Source organism: Fukomys damarensis, unplaced genomic scaffold, assembly GCF_012274545.1.
Source record: "Fukomys damarensis isolate Sample0158 unplaced genomic scaffold, DMR_v1.0_HiC HiC_scaffold_12, whole genome shotgun sequence".
Classification (NCBI taxonomy): domain Eukaryota; kingdom Metazoa; phylum Chordata; class Mammalia; order Rodentia; family Bathyergidae; genus Fukomys; species Fukomys damarensis.
This window is the reverse complement of record NW_022900924.1, coordinates 19,299,029-19,316,686: the sequence shown is the minus strand read 5'-3', so window position 1 is coordinate 19,316,686 and position 17,658 is coordinate 19,299,029. Positions and strand designations below refer to the sequence as shown.

Genomic DNA, 17,658 nt, shown 5'->3' with positions numbered 1-17,658 from the left:
CACACACACACACACACACACACGGGCGGGCCACGGTCTGACTTCCCAGCAGGAACTGGCCCATTCTGGCCACTCCACACTTGTCCCTTTGGACTGGAGTGAGGGGCCAGGGAGCCCTAGACAGTACCTTGTCCCGCCCGCTCGTTCACTTCATCTGCATCCCGGAACTTGGTCACCTGCGTGAACAATGTGGACCGGTCCAGGGGCCAGCCATTTTTCCGGCAGGTGGCCTGCACCAGCGCGGTGAGGTAGGATTCTGGGATGTGCAGCCCCGAGAGCCACATGACGCTCGGCTCGCTCTCAGTGACCTGCGCAGAGGGCAGTTCGTGCTCAAGGATGGATTTCACCTTGGGGACAACACAATGGTTCCGGCATAGCACCAGCCGGGGGGAGCAAGCTGGACCCCCAGGTCCAGGCAGAGCAGAAATGTAAAGTCAAAACCACAGAAGTTCCGACCAAATCTCATCAGCAGTTTCCTCATCTTCGCATGGGGAGTTCAAGGCCCGGGAGCCATAAGCTGAATGACTGATACATTTGACTACATAAAAACAGCAGGACTTTTCCGTGGATAAAACACAGCATGCAGAGGCAAGACTTAGGACTTGTGCTGCCTTGGTTCATGAACTTCAATCTTTCCATGATTCCGGTCACAAACCAAATCAAATTCAATGGTTAGGTTCAATGTTGATCTTTTGGGGAAATTTGATTTGGTTCTTGTCCAATTTGGTTTTCGGCCAAAATAGTGGCAAAAAATAACTTCATGAACTGAGGTACTGCTGTATGCAACACCATAAGCACAGGGCTGTTTCTAACACAGAAAGCTCTTAAAAAACAAACAAACAAACAAAAAAACAAGAAAGATGGCATCCTCAATAAAAGTGAAACCACAATAGAAATAGACCATTCAGAAAAAAAGAAACACGAAATGTCTATTAGTGTAAGAAATATACTAGGCTTCGGCATAGTTGAAAAAATACAACACAAAACAATTAGTGTTTTTCACCTCTCAGAGAATAAAGATCTAAAATATGCAGAACACATGCGTTTGCCGAGAGGCGGGTTTCCTGGTTTCCTGGGACAAGACTATAAAAGTTCAGAAGCACACACTTCTACCACCGGACTTTGCCACAGGACACACTTGTGCATATTCACAGACGTGTGGACAGCGACCACCTGCGTGTGTGCGGTAGGAGAAAGGGAGTGGGCTGCTGGAAGACGAGCACTCCAGGAAGGACACGCCAGGCCCACGCGTGTAACGTGGGGCAAGTGCAGATGCCTCCCAGATCAGTGTACATACGGCGTGTGCCAAGTCCAGAACAAAGAGGAGACGGAAGAAAGATATGCGCTTGTGGACTCTGCAGACGTCTCTACAACCCCCATAAGCTTCCCCACATTACTGCTGGGGAGAGTGTGTGGGGAGGAAACCAACCCCCCAAGGCCCCACCACTCACCCACAGTGTGTACTGGCTGAACCGCCGCAGGAAGTAGACCATCCAGTTTCCCAGGGACTTCAAGGTGTCTGGGGCCAGCTTTCTCCAGATGTTCGGGATCAGCCCAAGGAAGAGAGACCTGGCTACATCGTCCAGCTCGCTGCTCATGCCCACTTCCCCAGCCAAGGCCTGGTTGCAGGACGAGAGCGGTCAGACCCCGCACCAGAGCCCAGGCCCTGCACGCAGACAGTTCCGCACGGACATGCTCACCCTCTGCAGCTCGGCCAGTGACTTGCTCATGCGCACCACCAGCTTGTTGAAGCGGCCCAGCTCCTGCAGCAGCACGACCGAGGTAGGTGAGAGGCCCAGGCCAAGGTGCTTCCGGACCTGGTCCAAGTCAAAGACCTTAGGCATCTTGTTTTCTATGTCCTTGGCCACTTGGCCAATGTAATCGTCACGGCTGATGCCACTGCCGGATTCCCCTAAAACCAGAGCAGTTGAGAAGCGAGGCACAGGGCAGAGGGCTGGCGGCTCCCAGAACCAAGGGCAGCACCCTCCCCGCCCAGCTCTCCACCTCTTCCGGCAGCTCACCGGTCTGAGGCTGCAGCTCCAGCAGGTGGCCCCACATGGCCCGGGCCGCCTGCGTGTAGTACCCGATCTCAGCGTTGGAGTGGAGGCCGAACACCTCGGGTGTGTTGGCCAGCGGCAGGGCCTCGATGGCTTCTGGAGCCACCAGGGACAGCAGGTTGCACCACCAGCCGCCCTCGGTCCCTGAGGCCCAATTTTCTAATTTCCCCCAAGGACCTATTTCCACCACTGAGTGAGTGATGTGCTTTTAAGTAAAATTCCACACCACTGCCAGCCCTGTCACCCCAGCCACTCTGCCCTCCCAGGCAGGACCTGATACACTGACCATCCTTCCCGGATGGGGATTTGGGAAAAACGACCAGCCCTGAGGCTACAGACAGGCCAGGGTCCCCACCCTGCTCCCGCCCCAGACCATCGCAGGAAGCGTGGTCCCAGTGCTCACCCACGAATCTGTCCTTCACGTCCCCAGCGGGGATTCTGTAGTCCACCTCCTTGTTCCGGAAGAAGTGGAATGGCTGGAAGGTGTCGAAAAGGAAGTCCCCCAGGTACTCATCCATGTAGGTGGTGAGGATGCGGCGGTCGAAGCTGTCGATGGCTCGTCCTCCGTACATGACCTGTGGGCAGGGCGCGTGAGGGGCGGCCAGGGACCCAGGATCTCTGCATACACAGGCGCTCTGGTTCCGAGGCCAACCTGGGTCAAGGCGGACTTGCCTGGCCACTCAAGCTACACTTGGGAGGGCTTGTCCACAGGACAGGCCAAGGCTCCCTGGCTTCCCGAGCACAGGGCCCAAAGCCAGAAGGTGCCCTTGGAGTGGGGGGGGGGATGGCAAACATCAGATGGCAAAATCCACAGCCCGAGCCACGCCGCTTCTGCAATCAAGGCCAGGCCCGAACCATGTGTAGACCCCAGAGGTCCCCACGCCCACCGGTGAGACAGCAGGGAGGAGCAGACATGCTCAGCCCCAGCGTGGGACAGACAGCAGCTTCTACCTCTCCGATCAGGTACTTGAGGCTGCCCCAGGGGATCCGAGGGTCGCGCTGCTGGAAGGCTTTCATTAAGTAAGTGTTCAGAATCTCCATGCAGACCTTAAAGGAGAGGCACAGAGGGACTAAACTGAGCCAGATCTGTACTGCACAGCTAAAAAGCAGGCAGAAGCTGGGCGGGGTGGTGCACGCCTGTGACCCCAGCAGGAAGATCGCAGTTTCAAGCCCAGCCTGGGCAATTTAGCAAGGCCCTGTTTCCAAAAATATTTTCGTGATTTAAAAGGGGTCAAGGATGTATGGATCTCAGGGCAAGCTGGGTGTTCAACCCTCAGCACCAAAACACAAACAAACAAACAAACAGAGGGCAGGAACCAGCTGGCAGCGCACCCCTCCAGGGCGGCGTCCAGGGGGCAGCACTGGCCCCTCCGCACCTGGAAGTCTGACTCATTGAAGTCGTAGTAGACGTTCCAGCCAATCTTGCCAAACTTCCTCCTCTCCTGTACCACGGCGTGGAAGAAGGCCAGCACATAGACCAGAGGTTTGAAGGCGGGGTGTGGGCACTGCGCCAGCATCTCGGGGGAGATCTTGAAATAGGTGGCGCGCATGTTCAGCTTGAGCCCATTGGGCGGCTCCGTGACGACCTGCCACAGGCGGGAAGCAGAGCCCTGCACTCAGGGATCAGGTCGGGCCACAAGGGCCTCAGAAGCTGAGTTTTCTGGGTCTCCCCGCTGCCCAGCGCCAAGTCTGCTCAAGGGCCTGGCGGACAAGTCAAGGGGCAGGTGCTGTCCCAGCAGGGCCACCTGCTCCTGAGAAGGTCCCCTGAACCCCAGGTCCTCAGCTGTCAAAACCCAGTCCCTGACTCTTCCCCCACCTGCCCCAGAGAAAGGGAGGCCACAGAACCTTCCCAGAACAATCTCCTGAGAACAAATCACAGGGGCGTGAAGACCCCCTGGGACTGCGCGCGCACACCGGGGCCCAGGGCGGCTCCGTTCCTGGGCAGAGGGATCGACGCGAGTGAGTGGAAGCCGGCCTTAGGTGGGAGGGCCGTGCCAGACCTTCAGGGACTTCTGCAGGATCCCGATGGGGAAGCCCTTGATGGGGTCCGTGGTGAGCCATAGCCGGAAGTCGGGGTGGGGCTTGGTGATCTTCTCCAGGGACTTCTCCAGGTCCTTCAGCCACTGGACCAGGAGGTGACAGTTCTGCAGCATGAGCCACTGTCCACGGGCCACCGCCGTCTCCAGCAGCTGCAAGGCCACCTACACCAAGGGGACAGACAGGTGACAGCCTGTTCCAGAAGCCCAAAGGAGCCAGTGACCCAGAAAGGCCTATGAGAGGCCCCCTGCAGGCCACCTGTGGCACGGAGCCCGGGACATGAGTGAGCCTCATGCCCTCTTCACCCCTCAGGGAGGGTCCCTGCCATCCCACGGACGGGAAACAACCACTTCCCTGAGGTGCACACTCAGCTCCTGTGCAGAGGCAGGGACCTACCCCCATGCAGCCTTTGTCCTTGCCAATGACAAATTACCTTTTCTTGACCTTGGCCCATGGCAAGGAATTTGAGGCGATTTCCTCCAAAGCCAGTCCGCTCAGCCAGTTTCATAAGGTCACTGGCTGGGTCCGAGCCGGGACTCAGGATAAACACGATGGGAGAGTTGGGGGTGCTCTGCTCAAAAATGTTTTCAAAGCTGATCATCGGAGGCTGCACGTACCTGGGGGAAGGGACAGGGAAGTCACTGTCCAGGAGGGCGGCTCTGGTGTGATCAGGGCTGTCCCCCAGAATCTCCTTGCTGCTCCTCTGCACTCGCGCAGCACAGTCTGGCCACAGGTGATGGGACCCCCCTGGCTCTCTCCAGCACCCCAATGCATGCACACCAGGGAGGTTTGTGCCTGGCTGATGCCCCAGCTCGCCCTCCAGGTGAGCCTGCCTGGCACAAGACCCACAGGCTGCCCATCCACAGCCCCGTCTCGTATCCTGAACAGCCACATCCTGAGGGCCTTTTTGGCTTGCTTTTCCCTACATTGTTGCTGCTACAGTTTGATAGAGTCTGTCCTCCCTAAGGCTCATGTGCCAGAAGGTTGGCCCCAAGGTAACAGTACTGCAAGGTGGGGATCTTTAAGGTTAATTCTCACAGGGGCCCCACGTGTGTGGGCTACTTCCCTCACCACCTCTCCAAGTTGTCACGCAGCTGGGGGACCCTGGCTAGACTCTGGAGCCATGCTGTTTCAACTTCCAGCCACTAGAATTGTGAGCTAAATAAACCCATTTTCTTTATGCATTATGGAGATTCAATGTTAAAAATCTAAATCTCCGGGCTGGGGATTTAGCTCAGTGGCTCCGCCACCTGCCTTGCAAGCACAAGGTCCTGAGTTTGATCCCTGACACAAAAACAAAAACAAAAAAAATGAATTTCCAGCATCTTGTTTTTGGTTTTTTTTTGTTTTTGTTTTTGTTTTTTTGAGACAGGGTCTCACTATGTGGTTGAGATTGACCTGGAACTCACTATGTAGCCCAGGCTGGTCTCAAAGTCACAGCGATCCTCCTGCCTCAGCCTCCCGAGTGCTGGGATTACAGGCGTGCGCCACCATGCCCGGCGTCCAGCATCTTTTAAAGCTAGAGGAGGAGGGTGAAGCTGTCATTTCCATAACCTGCCTCCAAGACACCCTTGTGTGTCTGTCTGGCTTTAAGCGCTCTCCCAGAGCTGTGCTTCAATACGGTGGCCACTGAGCAGGGGTCCTGCCAAGATGTGCTGTGGGTGTGAACTCACCCAGACCTTGGGAGACCAAACCAAAACAAACACCTGCAAGACACCTCAGTCATGTTTCCACCAATTACCTGGAATAAATGACATCCCCACATACGGCAGGTAAATAAAGTATGTTCTTAAAATTGACTTCCCTGCCTCTGTGCTGCTGTGACTGGAACTCTGCCCTGGCCGCAGCCCTAGGAACCCTGTCCCAAGTGGTGCCCTGGACCAGTTCTCTCGGGAGCCGGTCGGCCTGCCCCTCCACGCTCAGGTGGGGCTGACATCAGACACCCCTGCCAAACAGAGCCGCACTTACTTCTCTCCCATAGTGAGGGTCACATAGTCGGTCACTGCCCGATAGACCCGATCCACACGGAAACAGCGCAAAATAAGCAACTTCTGGAAAGGGGTGACGCTTTGATCATAACCCAAGGGGAACGGAAACTGCTCTAGTGAATCCAGGTCGTACCACTGCGGAAAGCAGAGAACATCACTGTGGCATCAACTCAGAAACAGGCCACCATTGTCATGTGACAGCGTCCAAGCCCACAGTAAAGGGTGAGAATCCAAAGATGGAGGGACTCGGGCCACCTCCGATCCTGGACGGTCACTGTCTGCAACAAAACCACGAACTTCAGAAAGGGAGGCACTGAGTCCCCCTCACTGTGGAGTCGCCAGTGCCTGTCTGGGGACCGAGGACCTGGTGGATGCTCGCTAAGTGTTTCCCGGGTGGGTGGATGGATCATAGATGAGTAACAGCCAGTGGATGACTGGGTGAGGGGATGCACAGTGAGTAACAGACGATGGATGGATGGACAGGGATGGATAAATAATGGATTATAGAAGGGCGGATGGACAGAGAGGGACAAATAATAGATGAGGCATGGATGGATAACGGAAAGATGGAGAGGTGCTGAATCACGGACGATGGATAAGGTGATGAAGGGGTGGAGGGACATGGAGATGGCGGTTCACTCACACAGCCGGCTAGAGGGCACTGATCACACTCAATGACTTCTTCCAGGAATAGCTTCTCTTTCACAAGGTGCTGGCCCTGGATCAACTCCGGTGATTATTGTCAAAAGGGAAAAGAGGAGCAAAAACACGAGCTTACCTCCTGCCAGACAGGAACGTGATCCTCAATGTCGTCAGGAAGGCGCCCGAAGTTGTCTGGAAACAGCTCCGACAAGCGGATGACGTCCTCCCAGCCCTGGTCGGACAACCACATGCAGGGCTTTCTGCGTTTGCTCTTCTCCAGGGAAAGGTTCCCTGTCACACAGAGGAGGAGGAGTAAGCGGCTACTGCGCTGGCGGCAGCAGGCAAGCTGCTCAGTGCTTCGATTTCTCTCGCTCTGGGGAAGAGGCCACTTCCCAGGGAGGCCGGATGGGAGGCGGGCACAGGCTGGCCCTTGTCTCCACCAGTCACCCGGCCGGGCAGCTCTGCAGAGCTTCTGGCCACAGTGCTGTCCCTAGACACAAGCGAGCCACCCTGGGTGCTCCAGTGCTGCCCTTGCGCGCCAGGGTTCAAGGAGGACTTCTGTGCGTAGTGTTGGTTATCACAAGCACACTTCCACCCTTGTGCCAGGAGGTCAAGGAAGCTGGGGAAACGAAGGTGGGCAAATCATTACCTTTCAGAAAGAAATCTAACTCCTCCTGGGGGACCCGGCCCTCTGCTTGCTCTATCTTGATGGTCATGTTGAAAGAGAAGAGCAGCTTGTGCTTCTCGAACAAGCCTGTGGAGGGACACGGGGCTGGGAGGGCGGCCGATGACAGACGAAGGGGGACGGGTCGGACACAGGGCCGACAGGGGCACGGGCGGCTGACTTTAAAACATTCACTTTAAAGACGAGTTCCATACGCACAACGCATGTATGTGGAGGGGAGCGCAAGGAAAGCACCAAGTGGCCTGCTGTGCTCAGCCCTCCCTGCACCGACACCTAGGAACAGCGCGTGCACAACCAGGGCTGTGACGGAGACTGGAAGCTGTGACCGTGCGGCCCTCTGCGAGGACGTGGGCCGCCCTGCTATTCACAGAGACCGTTCCAAGTAAGCAGATGACCGAGACCACCCAGCACTCCGGGAGCTGCGTGGTAAACAGTCCCGAGCTGAGCCCCTGCGCGATGGACGCTGGGTGCGTGGAGAGCCTCGCCTGTGCTCTCCGGTGTGTGAAATGTTTTCTCGTGAGAACGAGAGGCTGGAGCTGTGTGACAGAGCACTGGCCTAGCATGCACGAGGCCTGGGTGCACACACACGCACGCACACACGTTCACGCCAAAACCCACACAGGAGTGTTCCCAGCAGCACACTAATAATGGTCAAACGGGATGGCGTGCAGCCATACAGAGGTGACCCTGACACCACGCCAAGTGAAACACCAGTGGGGGAAAGGCACGCAACGGGCTGAGGGAGGACACCAGGGGCGGGACGGAGAAGCGGGCAGCTGCTGAGGGGTGGGGCCTCCCTTCCACTCTGCCCCAGGGCCCGACAACGGGATGGCCGTCCCTTCCTGCGCACCCTCCACACTGTGGGTTCCTTGTCTCTCAAGGATGAGTTTACGGTGCGCGAATTGTGTCTCCACAAAGGTGATTTCAACATTCTTGTTTGTTTTTATGGTCCGAGGGCTTAAACTTGGGGTCTTTGTGCCAAGCTATATCCCCAGCCCTTTTCTTTACGTTTATTTGGAGATGGGATCTCACCGAGTTGCCCAGGCTGGGCTTGGAATATGGGATGTTCCTGCCTTTGCCCACCGGAGTGCAGTGATCACAGACGTGTGCCACTACGGCCCACCAGGCGTTCCTTTCCTCACTGTGGCCGTCTCACAGCCCCGTCGCCTGCGCCCCACTGCGCCCCCTGCAGGCCGCGGGAGGAGCCCAGCTCACCTGTGCAGCCATAGTTGTAGATGTTGAAGGTCAGAGTGTCCATGATGTTGCGCAGGCGCTTCATGAGGATGGAATCCGGCAGCGACTTCTTCAGCGACAGCCCGAAGACCTCCAGGAAGGCGATGAGCGAGTACTGGTACATGGAGTTCACCAGCGCCATCTCGGACAAGACGAAGAAGAGGATGGCGCCCCTCCGGGCGGCTGGCCGGTAGCCATCCCGCAGCCGGTCGATGTCCTGTGCCGTCCTCTCAGCCAGCTTAAGCTTCTCCGAGACCTGGGGAGAAGCTCTTGTCACCCCAGAAACGGGAAGGCTGAGGCAGACAGGAGGCACGGGGAGGCAGAAGGCAGCTGTCTGTTCAGACCCCTGCCCTGTGTCCCTTGCTAGTGACAGCCATTCGCTGCCACCATTCACCCCACACGCGGGCTCCACTCATGTGACCCGGACCCAGCCAATCCGCACCAAGCATCCCGGACCATGTGACTTAAGTGACTCTCGGGACACTTGTGACAGGAACAGAAGACTCACCTACCCTCCCATCTGACAAAGAATGAAGCCAGCTCAGCCAATGGCCCCTCCCAGAAGAAGCAGAGACACTGAGTCCAGACAGGGTTCTTGGAGTGCCGGATCCAGCCCTACCTGCAGCCGTGACTGGGCTTTCTGCTTCCTAGGCCAATGGCCTCCCTTCGGGCACCAGCTGGACCGGACTGGCCTTTCTGCCACTCCCAACTGAAAAGAGGCCACGGGCGCCACAAGGCTCCCTGGGGACCCTTGGGGTGGGTGCAGCCCCCGCCCGCACCTCCATGGCCTTGAACTTGGTGTCCTCCAGCGTCTGCACCAGCTCGGCATTGTCCAGCATGTTGCCCGTGGACGTGGCCAGCTCGCGAAGCAGTGAGTCCTCCAGGTCCTTGAGCAGGTTCTTGTTCTCGCTCGTCTCCTGGATCAGGTGCTCCCGCTGCTCCTCCAGCTCGCGCCGCTCGTAGGCCACCAGCACACTCAGCAGCTGGTCCTCCAGGCCCTTGAGCGTCACTGTGGTAGGCACCGTGTGGGCTCCTGCCGGCTGGGCCGTCCCCACCCGCTCCCTGCTGTGCCCGGCCCTTACCTGTGTAGTTGATGACCATGGCCTTGCCAAACACGGCCGGTGAGTATCTGGGGTTGGCCAGCTTGGTGTTGAGGTACAGCCGGAAGTTGGGGTCGTAGTCCACCTCCTTGTCACCCAGAACGATGAACTGCCGGCCCTGAGCATACCGGATGTTCTTCTCCAGAACGTTGTCAACCACGGGGTCAATGTACTCGTCCACGTCGTGGAACAGGAAGGGGGTCCCATACTTGATGGAGATCTCCAGCTGCTTGAGGAAGTCGGGGTCGTTGAAGGATGCGGTCTGCGGGTGGACGGAGGTGGAAACCGGCACGTTGAACGCACCTTTGTCAGGCACACAGGGGAGCCGGAGGGACAGGAACGGAGAGGGAAGCAAGGATAGGACATAGGCAGGGAATGGGAAAGCGGAAAATCATGCTTATTGAGTTCAACAAAAAGGACTGGGCTACAGGACCCCTACTCCTGGATATGAACCCAAAGAGCACCAAAGCATGCATCCAAATAAGAACCACATACTGATGTTCACAGCAGCCAAAGAGTGCACGCAACCTTGATGTCCACCAATGAACGCAGGGATAAAGGAGCACAAGTCCTACTCTGAGCAGCACAGTATCACTCAGTCATGAAAAAGGGACACTACACAGACACAAGTGGCCACAGGGATGGGGCTGGAGATCACAATGCTGAGAGCAGCCAGAAACAGCGTCTGATCCCAGGCACAGGGAATGTACAGAGCAGCCCAATCATCGAGATGGAAACCATCGCAGTGCTTGCCAAGGGTCAGGGGAGGGGACCGTGGAAGGGTCTGGCAGATGATGCTGAAGGACGCAACACATCCTTTTGGGGCGACTCTGGCGGCTGTTCTTCAACTGTAAATGTCCCAGACCCGCTGAACCACACCAGTGCTCCCAGCAGGTGAAGGACAAGATGGTGGGTGACACCTCAGCCCAGCCATGACCCTGCCCAGGGCCCCCACACCTGCACCCACAGACGGCCCGCAAAGATGAAAGGCGGCCGGGCCCTGGGAGTGGCCGTGCTGAGAGCGGCCCGGATGGGCAGAGCCCACCCTACCCGCAGGTTGTTCCGCTCCTCCTTCCTCTTGACCCAGTTGAGCGCCTGCTGCTGGGGATCGATGCAGAGTGGGAAGCGGCTGGCCCGGGTGGTGAGGATGCCATTCTGCACGGACAGCTCGTCGGGGGGCAGGCCCTGGGAGCCCCATCTGCAGGCGGCCGCGTGGTCGTGGAGCCGTCTGCCCTGCCCCACCCAGCGCCCCACCCGGCCTCCCGCTGCCCCACCTGCTGATCTCCACATCGTCAGTCAGCAGGCTCTCCAGGCGGAAGGGCTGGCTCAGGGGGATGCCGCGCTGCAGCATGTCACTCTGCCACACCTGCCTCACCATCTCGTCACGGAACTCCCAGGTGAAGGCGCCCGTGTAGCTCAGGAAGGCGGCGCACAACAGGCAGTCACCCAGCAGCTTCACACGCTGGTGCATCAGCTCGTCCAGGTCCTTCAACCACCTGAGCGGGAGGGGACATGCCAGCGTGAGCTTCGGGGCACTTCCTGTCCTGGTGCTTGGACACAGGTGAGCCGCTGCTCAAGGCTGTGGTTACCGTTTAAGAGGGCGTCTGGGTTCCCGGAAACGCTAATTACCCACTACGCATGTGTGTGCGTGGTGAATTATGGCACTGCACCCCAGAAACATGCAGACCTTGGATGCCAATTTAAAAATAAACAAATAAGACCAAGTGAGCTGGGGCATGCCTGTAATGCTGGTACTTGGAAGGCTGAGGCAGGAGGATCTCAAGTTCAAGACCAGATCGGAAGATTTTCTGAGATATTCCTCCTTTCTAGGGAATACAGATTCCCAGCTGACTTTATAATTTTCCACCCTGGCAAACCCTTTCCTTCAAAAAACTTGGCTCAATGCTGGGCCTGGCAGAATTTGGCCTGCACGGGGCTCGGTACACATCAGAGACCCTTGTCTCTCCGTGCTGCCTGTGCCGTCGTGATTGCATTATTTCCGAACGTGGGGCAGAGCTGAGGACTCAGCCCCCGCCTCCCGCCGCGAGAGATGAAAGCAATGCTCCCTTGGGCCGCCTCCACTCAATTCCCAGAGCCTGCTGGTTCCCGAGACATTGGAAACTGTGTCTCCCATGGGCAGAGAAAGCTGCCCAGTGTTTTCTGTCCCACACACAGACGCCGGGTTGGACAGCGCCATTATAGCCAGTGGTAAAGCACAGCAAGCCCCATCCGCTCAAGGCCAAAGCTCAGGAAGGTGGATCCTGAGTTGCCTCCATAGCAACAGGGCTGGGCTGCTGCAGGAGGATGCAGGGGCACTTGGTCACGAGGAAGACAACACCCCACCGCCAGGCACCCGCACTGTCTCAGCCTCACTGGCTCCTTCAACCCTCAGTGGTCGCTGCATCAGTGACCTCAGGACTCTGTCAACAACTCTACAAATGGCCCCAGCCACCCTGCCCGAGATAACTCGAAAGCCATTCAACACATGGATTTTAAGTAAAAACACAACATGGAACAAAAAAATCCGCTGCTGGTGCCCTGTGCAGCCCTGCGGCCCCGAGCCCCACCCCACGGACCTGACATTCTCTGATCCTAAGCCTGAGATGAGTTTGTCCGCGGCGATGAGCCGCCTCTCCATGATCTCTGCTTCCTCCTGCAGCTTCTGCTTCTCCAGGATGGCAGCCTCGTACTTGGCACCCAGGGCTTCCAGTTCTCGCTGGATGGTGGCCAGCTCGTTCTGGATCCGCTCCAGCTCCCGCTTGCTCAGATAGAAATTCCGCTCCAGCTTGGCCACCTGGGTGGAGGGGGGCAGTTTGGGGCAGAGATGAGGTGGGCTCCTGCCTGGGTGTCATGTCTGGTGCGGCCACAGGGGCCACAGCAAGGCACCCAGCTCCCCCACCTGGTTTCCACTGCACCAATGGCTGCAAAACCTGCACTGTGCATTGGGAAGCCACACCCTGGGGCTGAGACTGTGGGAATTTTGCTTTTGAGGACCCTGAGGTTCACGACTCTGCTCCGAACCCACAGAAGGAGTCCGGACTTCTATCTTGTACTTTTCTCAGCAAATCTGAAACTTGAGGCCCCTCAGCCACCCATCCCTGTGTCTAAGTGAGAGCTGTAGCCAGGGGCTGCAGACTGCTGGGGAATATCCAGAGCCTGCCAGTCCCCAATGCCACTGTGGCTTGGGCCAGGGGTGGCACCTTGTCTCTTTTGGGTTTGATCTCCCTGAAGACATCGCAGTAGCCCATGACGGCCTCCACGAACTTCAGCATGCCCAGCCCCGCCTTGCTCACGGCCTCCATCTCCTCAATCGTGGTATTGAGGGTCTTCAAGAGGCCTAGAGAGCAGAGAGGTGAGCTCACATCACTGGGGGAATCAACTGCAAAGCAGTTGCCTGCGAGACCAGGACAGTTAGCTCCCTACCCCTGTGACCTGGAGCGGAGTCCGGGCAGTGTCTCAGAGGATAATGGGGGACAGGCAGGAAGGAGTTTTGTGGGTGCTTACGGCACACCAGGACCCCAGCCACTGGGGGGGACGCCCAGCCGGGCACCGAGGTGGCTCAGCTCATGCAGCTCACTGGGACCCCAGGCCGTGACGAGGTCACCTGTCACCCTGGGCTGCACCCTCACAAAAGCCATGTGAGCAGCGGCTTCCTGGGGTCAGGCTGTTGTGTCTATTTAGTTTGGTTTTGCTTTCAAGTGGCCGAGAACAGCATTTGCTTCAAAGGTTCTAAACAAACTGTGACAATGTGGATTTGCAGCGCACTGATCGACTGACTGGTCTGATCAATTGATTGGTGCTGAGGATGGAGCCTGGGGCCTCATGCAAGCTGGGCAAGCGCTCAGCCCAAAGACAGACACGGTGGGCTGCACGGGAACTTGGGCTAGATGTGGGCAATGCTGTCACAGCCCAGGCCTGTCCTCTGTCCTGACAGCTGACGTTGGTGCCACCTGGCCAAGATGCACAGCGGACAGGAGACCCTGCCCCTGAGGAAGCCATCATGCTGAGCTGACCACGCAGCGTCCATCAGGTGGATCTGCCCTCATCCTCTAGGGTCAGTCCTATTCCCCTCCTCTTGCAGGGCCCAGAGACCCTGCCCACCTGTCCAACAAGCCCCGCCCTGTTCGCCGACCACCTCTCCATGCGCACCCTTGATATTTTTGACTTGGCTCTGGGAGATGGAGTCGAAATCAAGCTCCATCAGGGACCGCAGGAAGTTGGGGTCAGACATCATGCCCTTGGCCGTCTTCCAGTTGAGCTCACGGTAACCCTTCACAATGAGGATGCACTCACACACCGTCTGCACCTGCCTCGGGGGCTTTGCGAACGACCTGGTGGACACAAGCTGGGGTTAGAGCCTGGCGGGGCTGGGGTGGGCAGAGGCAGGGCAGGCCTCAGGCTCCAGATGGGTCCTGCCAGGCCACGCCACTGCGATTAAAGTGCCAGCTCAGGTTGCACAGCCCCAGATCAGTGGGGAGCCCGAGAAGCTGCCTCCTAATCACATGGGGGCAACTGAGGCCCCAGACCCAGCTGTCAGCACGGCGCCCAGTGCCCATGTTGGCTGGGAGCTCTGGAGGATGCGGTGCCCACACTGCCTGGGGCCTGGACCCAGGCCTGGCTCTCTCCAGGCCAGACCCCTGAGCTGTTTTCTCTGGTTGCAATGACGTTAGATGGTCACCCTGCTCCTCCATACCAGATGCCAATGTCCCTGGCCCTCCAGAGAACCGGAGCCCCAAGAAACAGGAGACGGGGGAGCTGGTGTGAAACCCAGGAGAGTGGGCAGTGCCCAGAACCAGCCACAGGCAGCTGTGAAGCCTTGGTGCCCAGGGAGCCAGAGCAGAGAGGCAGGTGTCCTCGGCCACTTCCAGAAGCAGGCCACACTGTCTGTCATTAGAAGGTTCCCTTCGGGGTGAAGAAAGCCAGACCCAGGAAGAGAGTTCGAGCAGGCATTTCTAGGGTGAAGGCAGAATTAAGTCCCACCCTGCACCCCTAAGGACAGAGCTGGGGCCTTCGGGCTCCCCCAGTGGATTCGGGCCTTGCCTGGAAACCCTTCACCTGCCAGGTGCAGGCACCGAGCTGTCTGGGGCCCTGAGGCCCTCTGCTCCCTGTGGTCCCTCTGTCACAGTGTGAAATGGGGTGGGGAGGAAGAAGGGGAGAGGAGGACACGCACACTGCCACCCGTCCTGGGACAAAGCACAGGTCACCGCCCCCTCCCAGTGCCCACAGCCAAGGCCTCCACTCTTCCCACAAGACAGCACCTGCCCTCCATGACACCGCCGGGCCTGCCCCCTTCTCTCCCTCCCCAGTGTCCCATGTGCCGTCCCTGTGCACACAGAGGGGTTCCTGGAGCGAGGACTTCGGGAGAAAGGCAAGGTCGCCAGCCGGGACAAAGGGAGGTGCCCCACTTCTTGTCATAGACACCCTCATCTTCCCGACTTAATGGACTCATTTCTGTGAGCACTGCAGAAGGGAGCGAAAGGCTTACGAGGGCTGCCTGTCCACATCCAAATGACCCAAAGACGGCCAGACTGTAGTCACACGTGTGCATGTGTGCATGCGGTCCATGCTCTCATGGAAGCCCGGGGGAAAATACCCAAGAGGTAAGATTTACATCCAAAAATTGAACTATAAAAGCACAGGAAGAAACCACACAGAAAGTGTTTTACAATCCCACAATGGCGACAATTTAACTGTGACTCAGGGTCTGACAGCCACAACCTAGGGCCAAAGGTGCAGCTCCGTGGTATAGTATCACCCGGCATGTGTGAGGTCAGGGGTTCAATCCCTGGCCCTGCCTAATGACAACAGTAAAAGTCATAATGCGGAATACTGCTAAAATCTGCCACAAGAACATAAACAGCAAAAACACACAAACACAGACCTCATTAACAAAGTCAGCAAAAGCCAGATGGGAAAACGCCTGAGACGCACTCAGAGGTGGACCGCGAATCTCCTGGGGTTGTGAAAATCTCCACAAAGGCTGGGTCCTGGAGCCGGGTTGCCGGCCCAGCATGCACCAGGCCCTGGGTTCCATCCCCAGCACCTCAAAAACAAAACCCCTGAAAATGGCTAAGGACAAAAGCAGCAATGACACCACCACCCAGCCCATATATGGACAGTACACGAGACAGGCCACAGCAAGGGAAGCGCCGTAAGTCTTACACACATTTTTCACAAATGTAAAAGGCCACCTTGCTCATCCGGAGAGAAAATGCACATGGAAACCACACCAAGGTCCACTTTTCGCCTGCGAAGGTGGCGCCTTCTGTTGGCGAGGCTGTGGGAGCGCAGGCACCCCCAGGACACCCATGAGAGCTGCAAAGGCGGAAGCTGAAGACACAGCCCCACCACGCTGGTCACCTGGGACGGGCAGGAGGCGGGCTCCGCTGTGAGACCATGACCAGACCTAAGACTTTCACGGTGCTTGCTGTGCACCGGGCCCAGTTCTGAGAGCTCCTGACATCTCTCACTGGCTCCTCACAGCCACTCTGACGCAGCAGGAGGCATCCGCGCCCTCCATATTTTACACGTGGGGAGATGTGAGCAGAGAGAGGTCAGGTGACTCGCCCAAGGGCACACAGCAGAGGAGAGGCAGAGCTGGGCCGAATGCATTCAATCCCACCCCCGTGCTGGGAATCAAGCCCACACGAAGCTACATCTGAGTGCAAAGACACAGGTGTGAGACCTGACTGAGCTAAAGTGACTTCATGCTGGCCTGCTAATGACCCCAGAGACTGTTTCCTCCTCCCCCTATCAAACATCAGGGAAAACTGCTCAAACTGCAAAACGCTTCTTGCGCTAATTGCAAGCTTGATTAACAAGCCTGCCTGGAACAGATGGGATGTTAAAGGCGACCATAAAACTCTACCCCTATAAGATAAGTGTAAGATGAGTAAATGTGTTTGAAGTTTCTCCCCCTTGCAGCTGAGAGAAAGCCCTGACCAATGTTTGAACTTCTTTGGTTGGAAAAAAAAAACCTGTAAAATCTACCTACAATCCTGTAACGGGGCTTCACTTCTCTTAGAGAGTGGAGTCTGCATGTGTGTAATAAACTCCCTTCAGCTTTACCTGTGTCCCGGTACTTGGTGTTCTCTCGCCAGCTTGGTATCACAGCAGCTCAGGGAAGGGGCAGGAACCCAAGGTGGACGTGCAGGGCCCGCTGCTCACCTGATCTCAGTCACGTCCGACTTATCCAGCTTCTGCAGCTCCAGCTTGGCGGCCTCAAGGATGGGCATGACCTCGGCCAGCGCCGTCTCGGCCTCGGCCTTCTCCACCGCAATGACCTTATTCTGCTCCTCGATCTCCATGGCCTTCTCTTCCGCCAGCTTCTTCTTCTCCTCGGCTGCAGGGCACGGGCAGTGTCCTCGCTGGGCCTGGACGGCCGCTCCGCCCCACCTTCCTCGGTGGTCCCCGACCCAACCCTGGCTCCCCTCTTCCTCCCCTCCTTGGTTCCCCCAGGAGCTGCTCTGAAAGGGCGGCTAAGATGAGGCGTGGCTCCTGAAGAGCAGGAGGCTCTGAGCACATTCCCGGCATCCCCCTGAAAGTGCACAGTGTGTGTCTGAGAACGGAGAGACTTGTAAAGGCCAGCGGGTGAGGCTCCTGGGAGGAGGAAGGCCTGAGGGAGGCTGCAGGGTGACTGTCTCCATCCAAACATCCAAACGGACCCACGCCCCACCCCACCCACCCACCCGTGGCTCCTGAAGAGCAGGAGGCTCTGAGCACATTCCCGGCATCCCCCTGAAAGTGCACAGTGTGTGTCTGAGAACGGAGAGACTTGTAAAGGCCAGCGGGTGAGGCTCCTGGGAGGAGGAAGGCCTGAGGGAGGCTGCAGGGTGACTGTCTCCATCCAAACATCCAAACGGACCCACGCCCCACCCCACCCACCCACCCCCCCACCAATGGCCGTGTTGGTGGCG

General features: G+C 57.6%; 1 protein-coding gene across 4 annotated transcripts in view; it reads right to left on the bottom strand.

The window, feature by feature from the left end:
• The window catches only part of Dnah10 (dynein axonemal heavy chain 10), a 114,426-nt gene that overhangs the window by 2,012 nt on the left and 94,756 nt on the right, over positions 1 to 17,658 (bottom strand). For 2 of the 4 annotated variants that reach the window (XM_010604298.3, XM_033762472.1), the window contains 22 exons: positions 17,639 to 17,658; positions 16,910 to 17,084; positions 13,892 to 14,073; positions 12,943 to 13,079; positions 12,319 to 12,536; positions 11,017 to 11,238; positions 10,793 to 10,940; positions 9,725 to 10,004; positions 9,422 to 9,651; positions 8,625 to 8,898; positions 7,374 to 7,478; positions 6,861 to 7,015; positions 6,063 to 6,217; positions 4,528 to 4,711; positions 4,058 to 4,258; positions 3,434 to 3,643; positions 3,009 to 3,104; positions 2,461 to 2,632; positions 2,022 to 2,153; positions 1,701 to 1,912; positions 1,452 to 1,619; positions 128 to 308 (listed from right to left, as the gene is read on the bottom strand). In XM_010604298.3, the coding sequence (XP_010602600.1) occupies positions 128 to 308; positions 1,452 to 1,619; positions 1,701 to 1,912; positions 2,022 to 2,153; positions 2,461 to 2,632; positions 3,009 to 3,104; positions 3,434 to 3,643; positions 4,058 to 4,258; positions 4,528 to 4,711; positions 6,063 to 6,217; positions 6,861 to 7,015; positions 7,374 to 7,478; positions 8,625 to 8,898; positions 9,422 to 9,651; positions 9,725 to 10,004; positions 10,793 to 10,940; positions 11,017 to 11,238; positions 12,319 to 12,536; positions 12,943 to 13,079; positions 13,892 to 14,073; positions 16,910 to 17,084; positions 17,639 to 17,658 (3,857 nt within the window). The remainder of the gene's footprint in view (positions 1 to 127; positions 309 to 1,451; positions 1,620 to 1,700; positions 1,913 to 2,021; positions 2,154 to 2,460; positions 2,633 to 3,008; positions 3,105 to 3,433; positions 3,644 to 4,057; positions 4,259 to 4,527; positions 4,712 to 6,062; positions 6,218 to 6,860; positions 7,016 to 7,373; positions 7,479 to 8,624; positions 8,899 to 9,421; positions 9,652 to 9,724; positions 10,005 to 10,792; positions 10,941 to 11,016; positions 11,239 to 12,318; positions 12,537 to 12,942; positions 13,080 to 13,891; positions 14,074 to 16,909; positions 17,085 to 17,638) is intronic. The other 2 variants (XM_010604300.3, XM_010604299.3) reach the window with 2 other exon arrangements.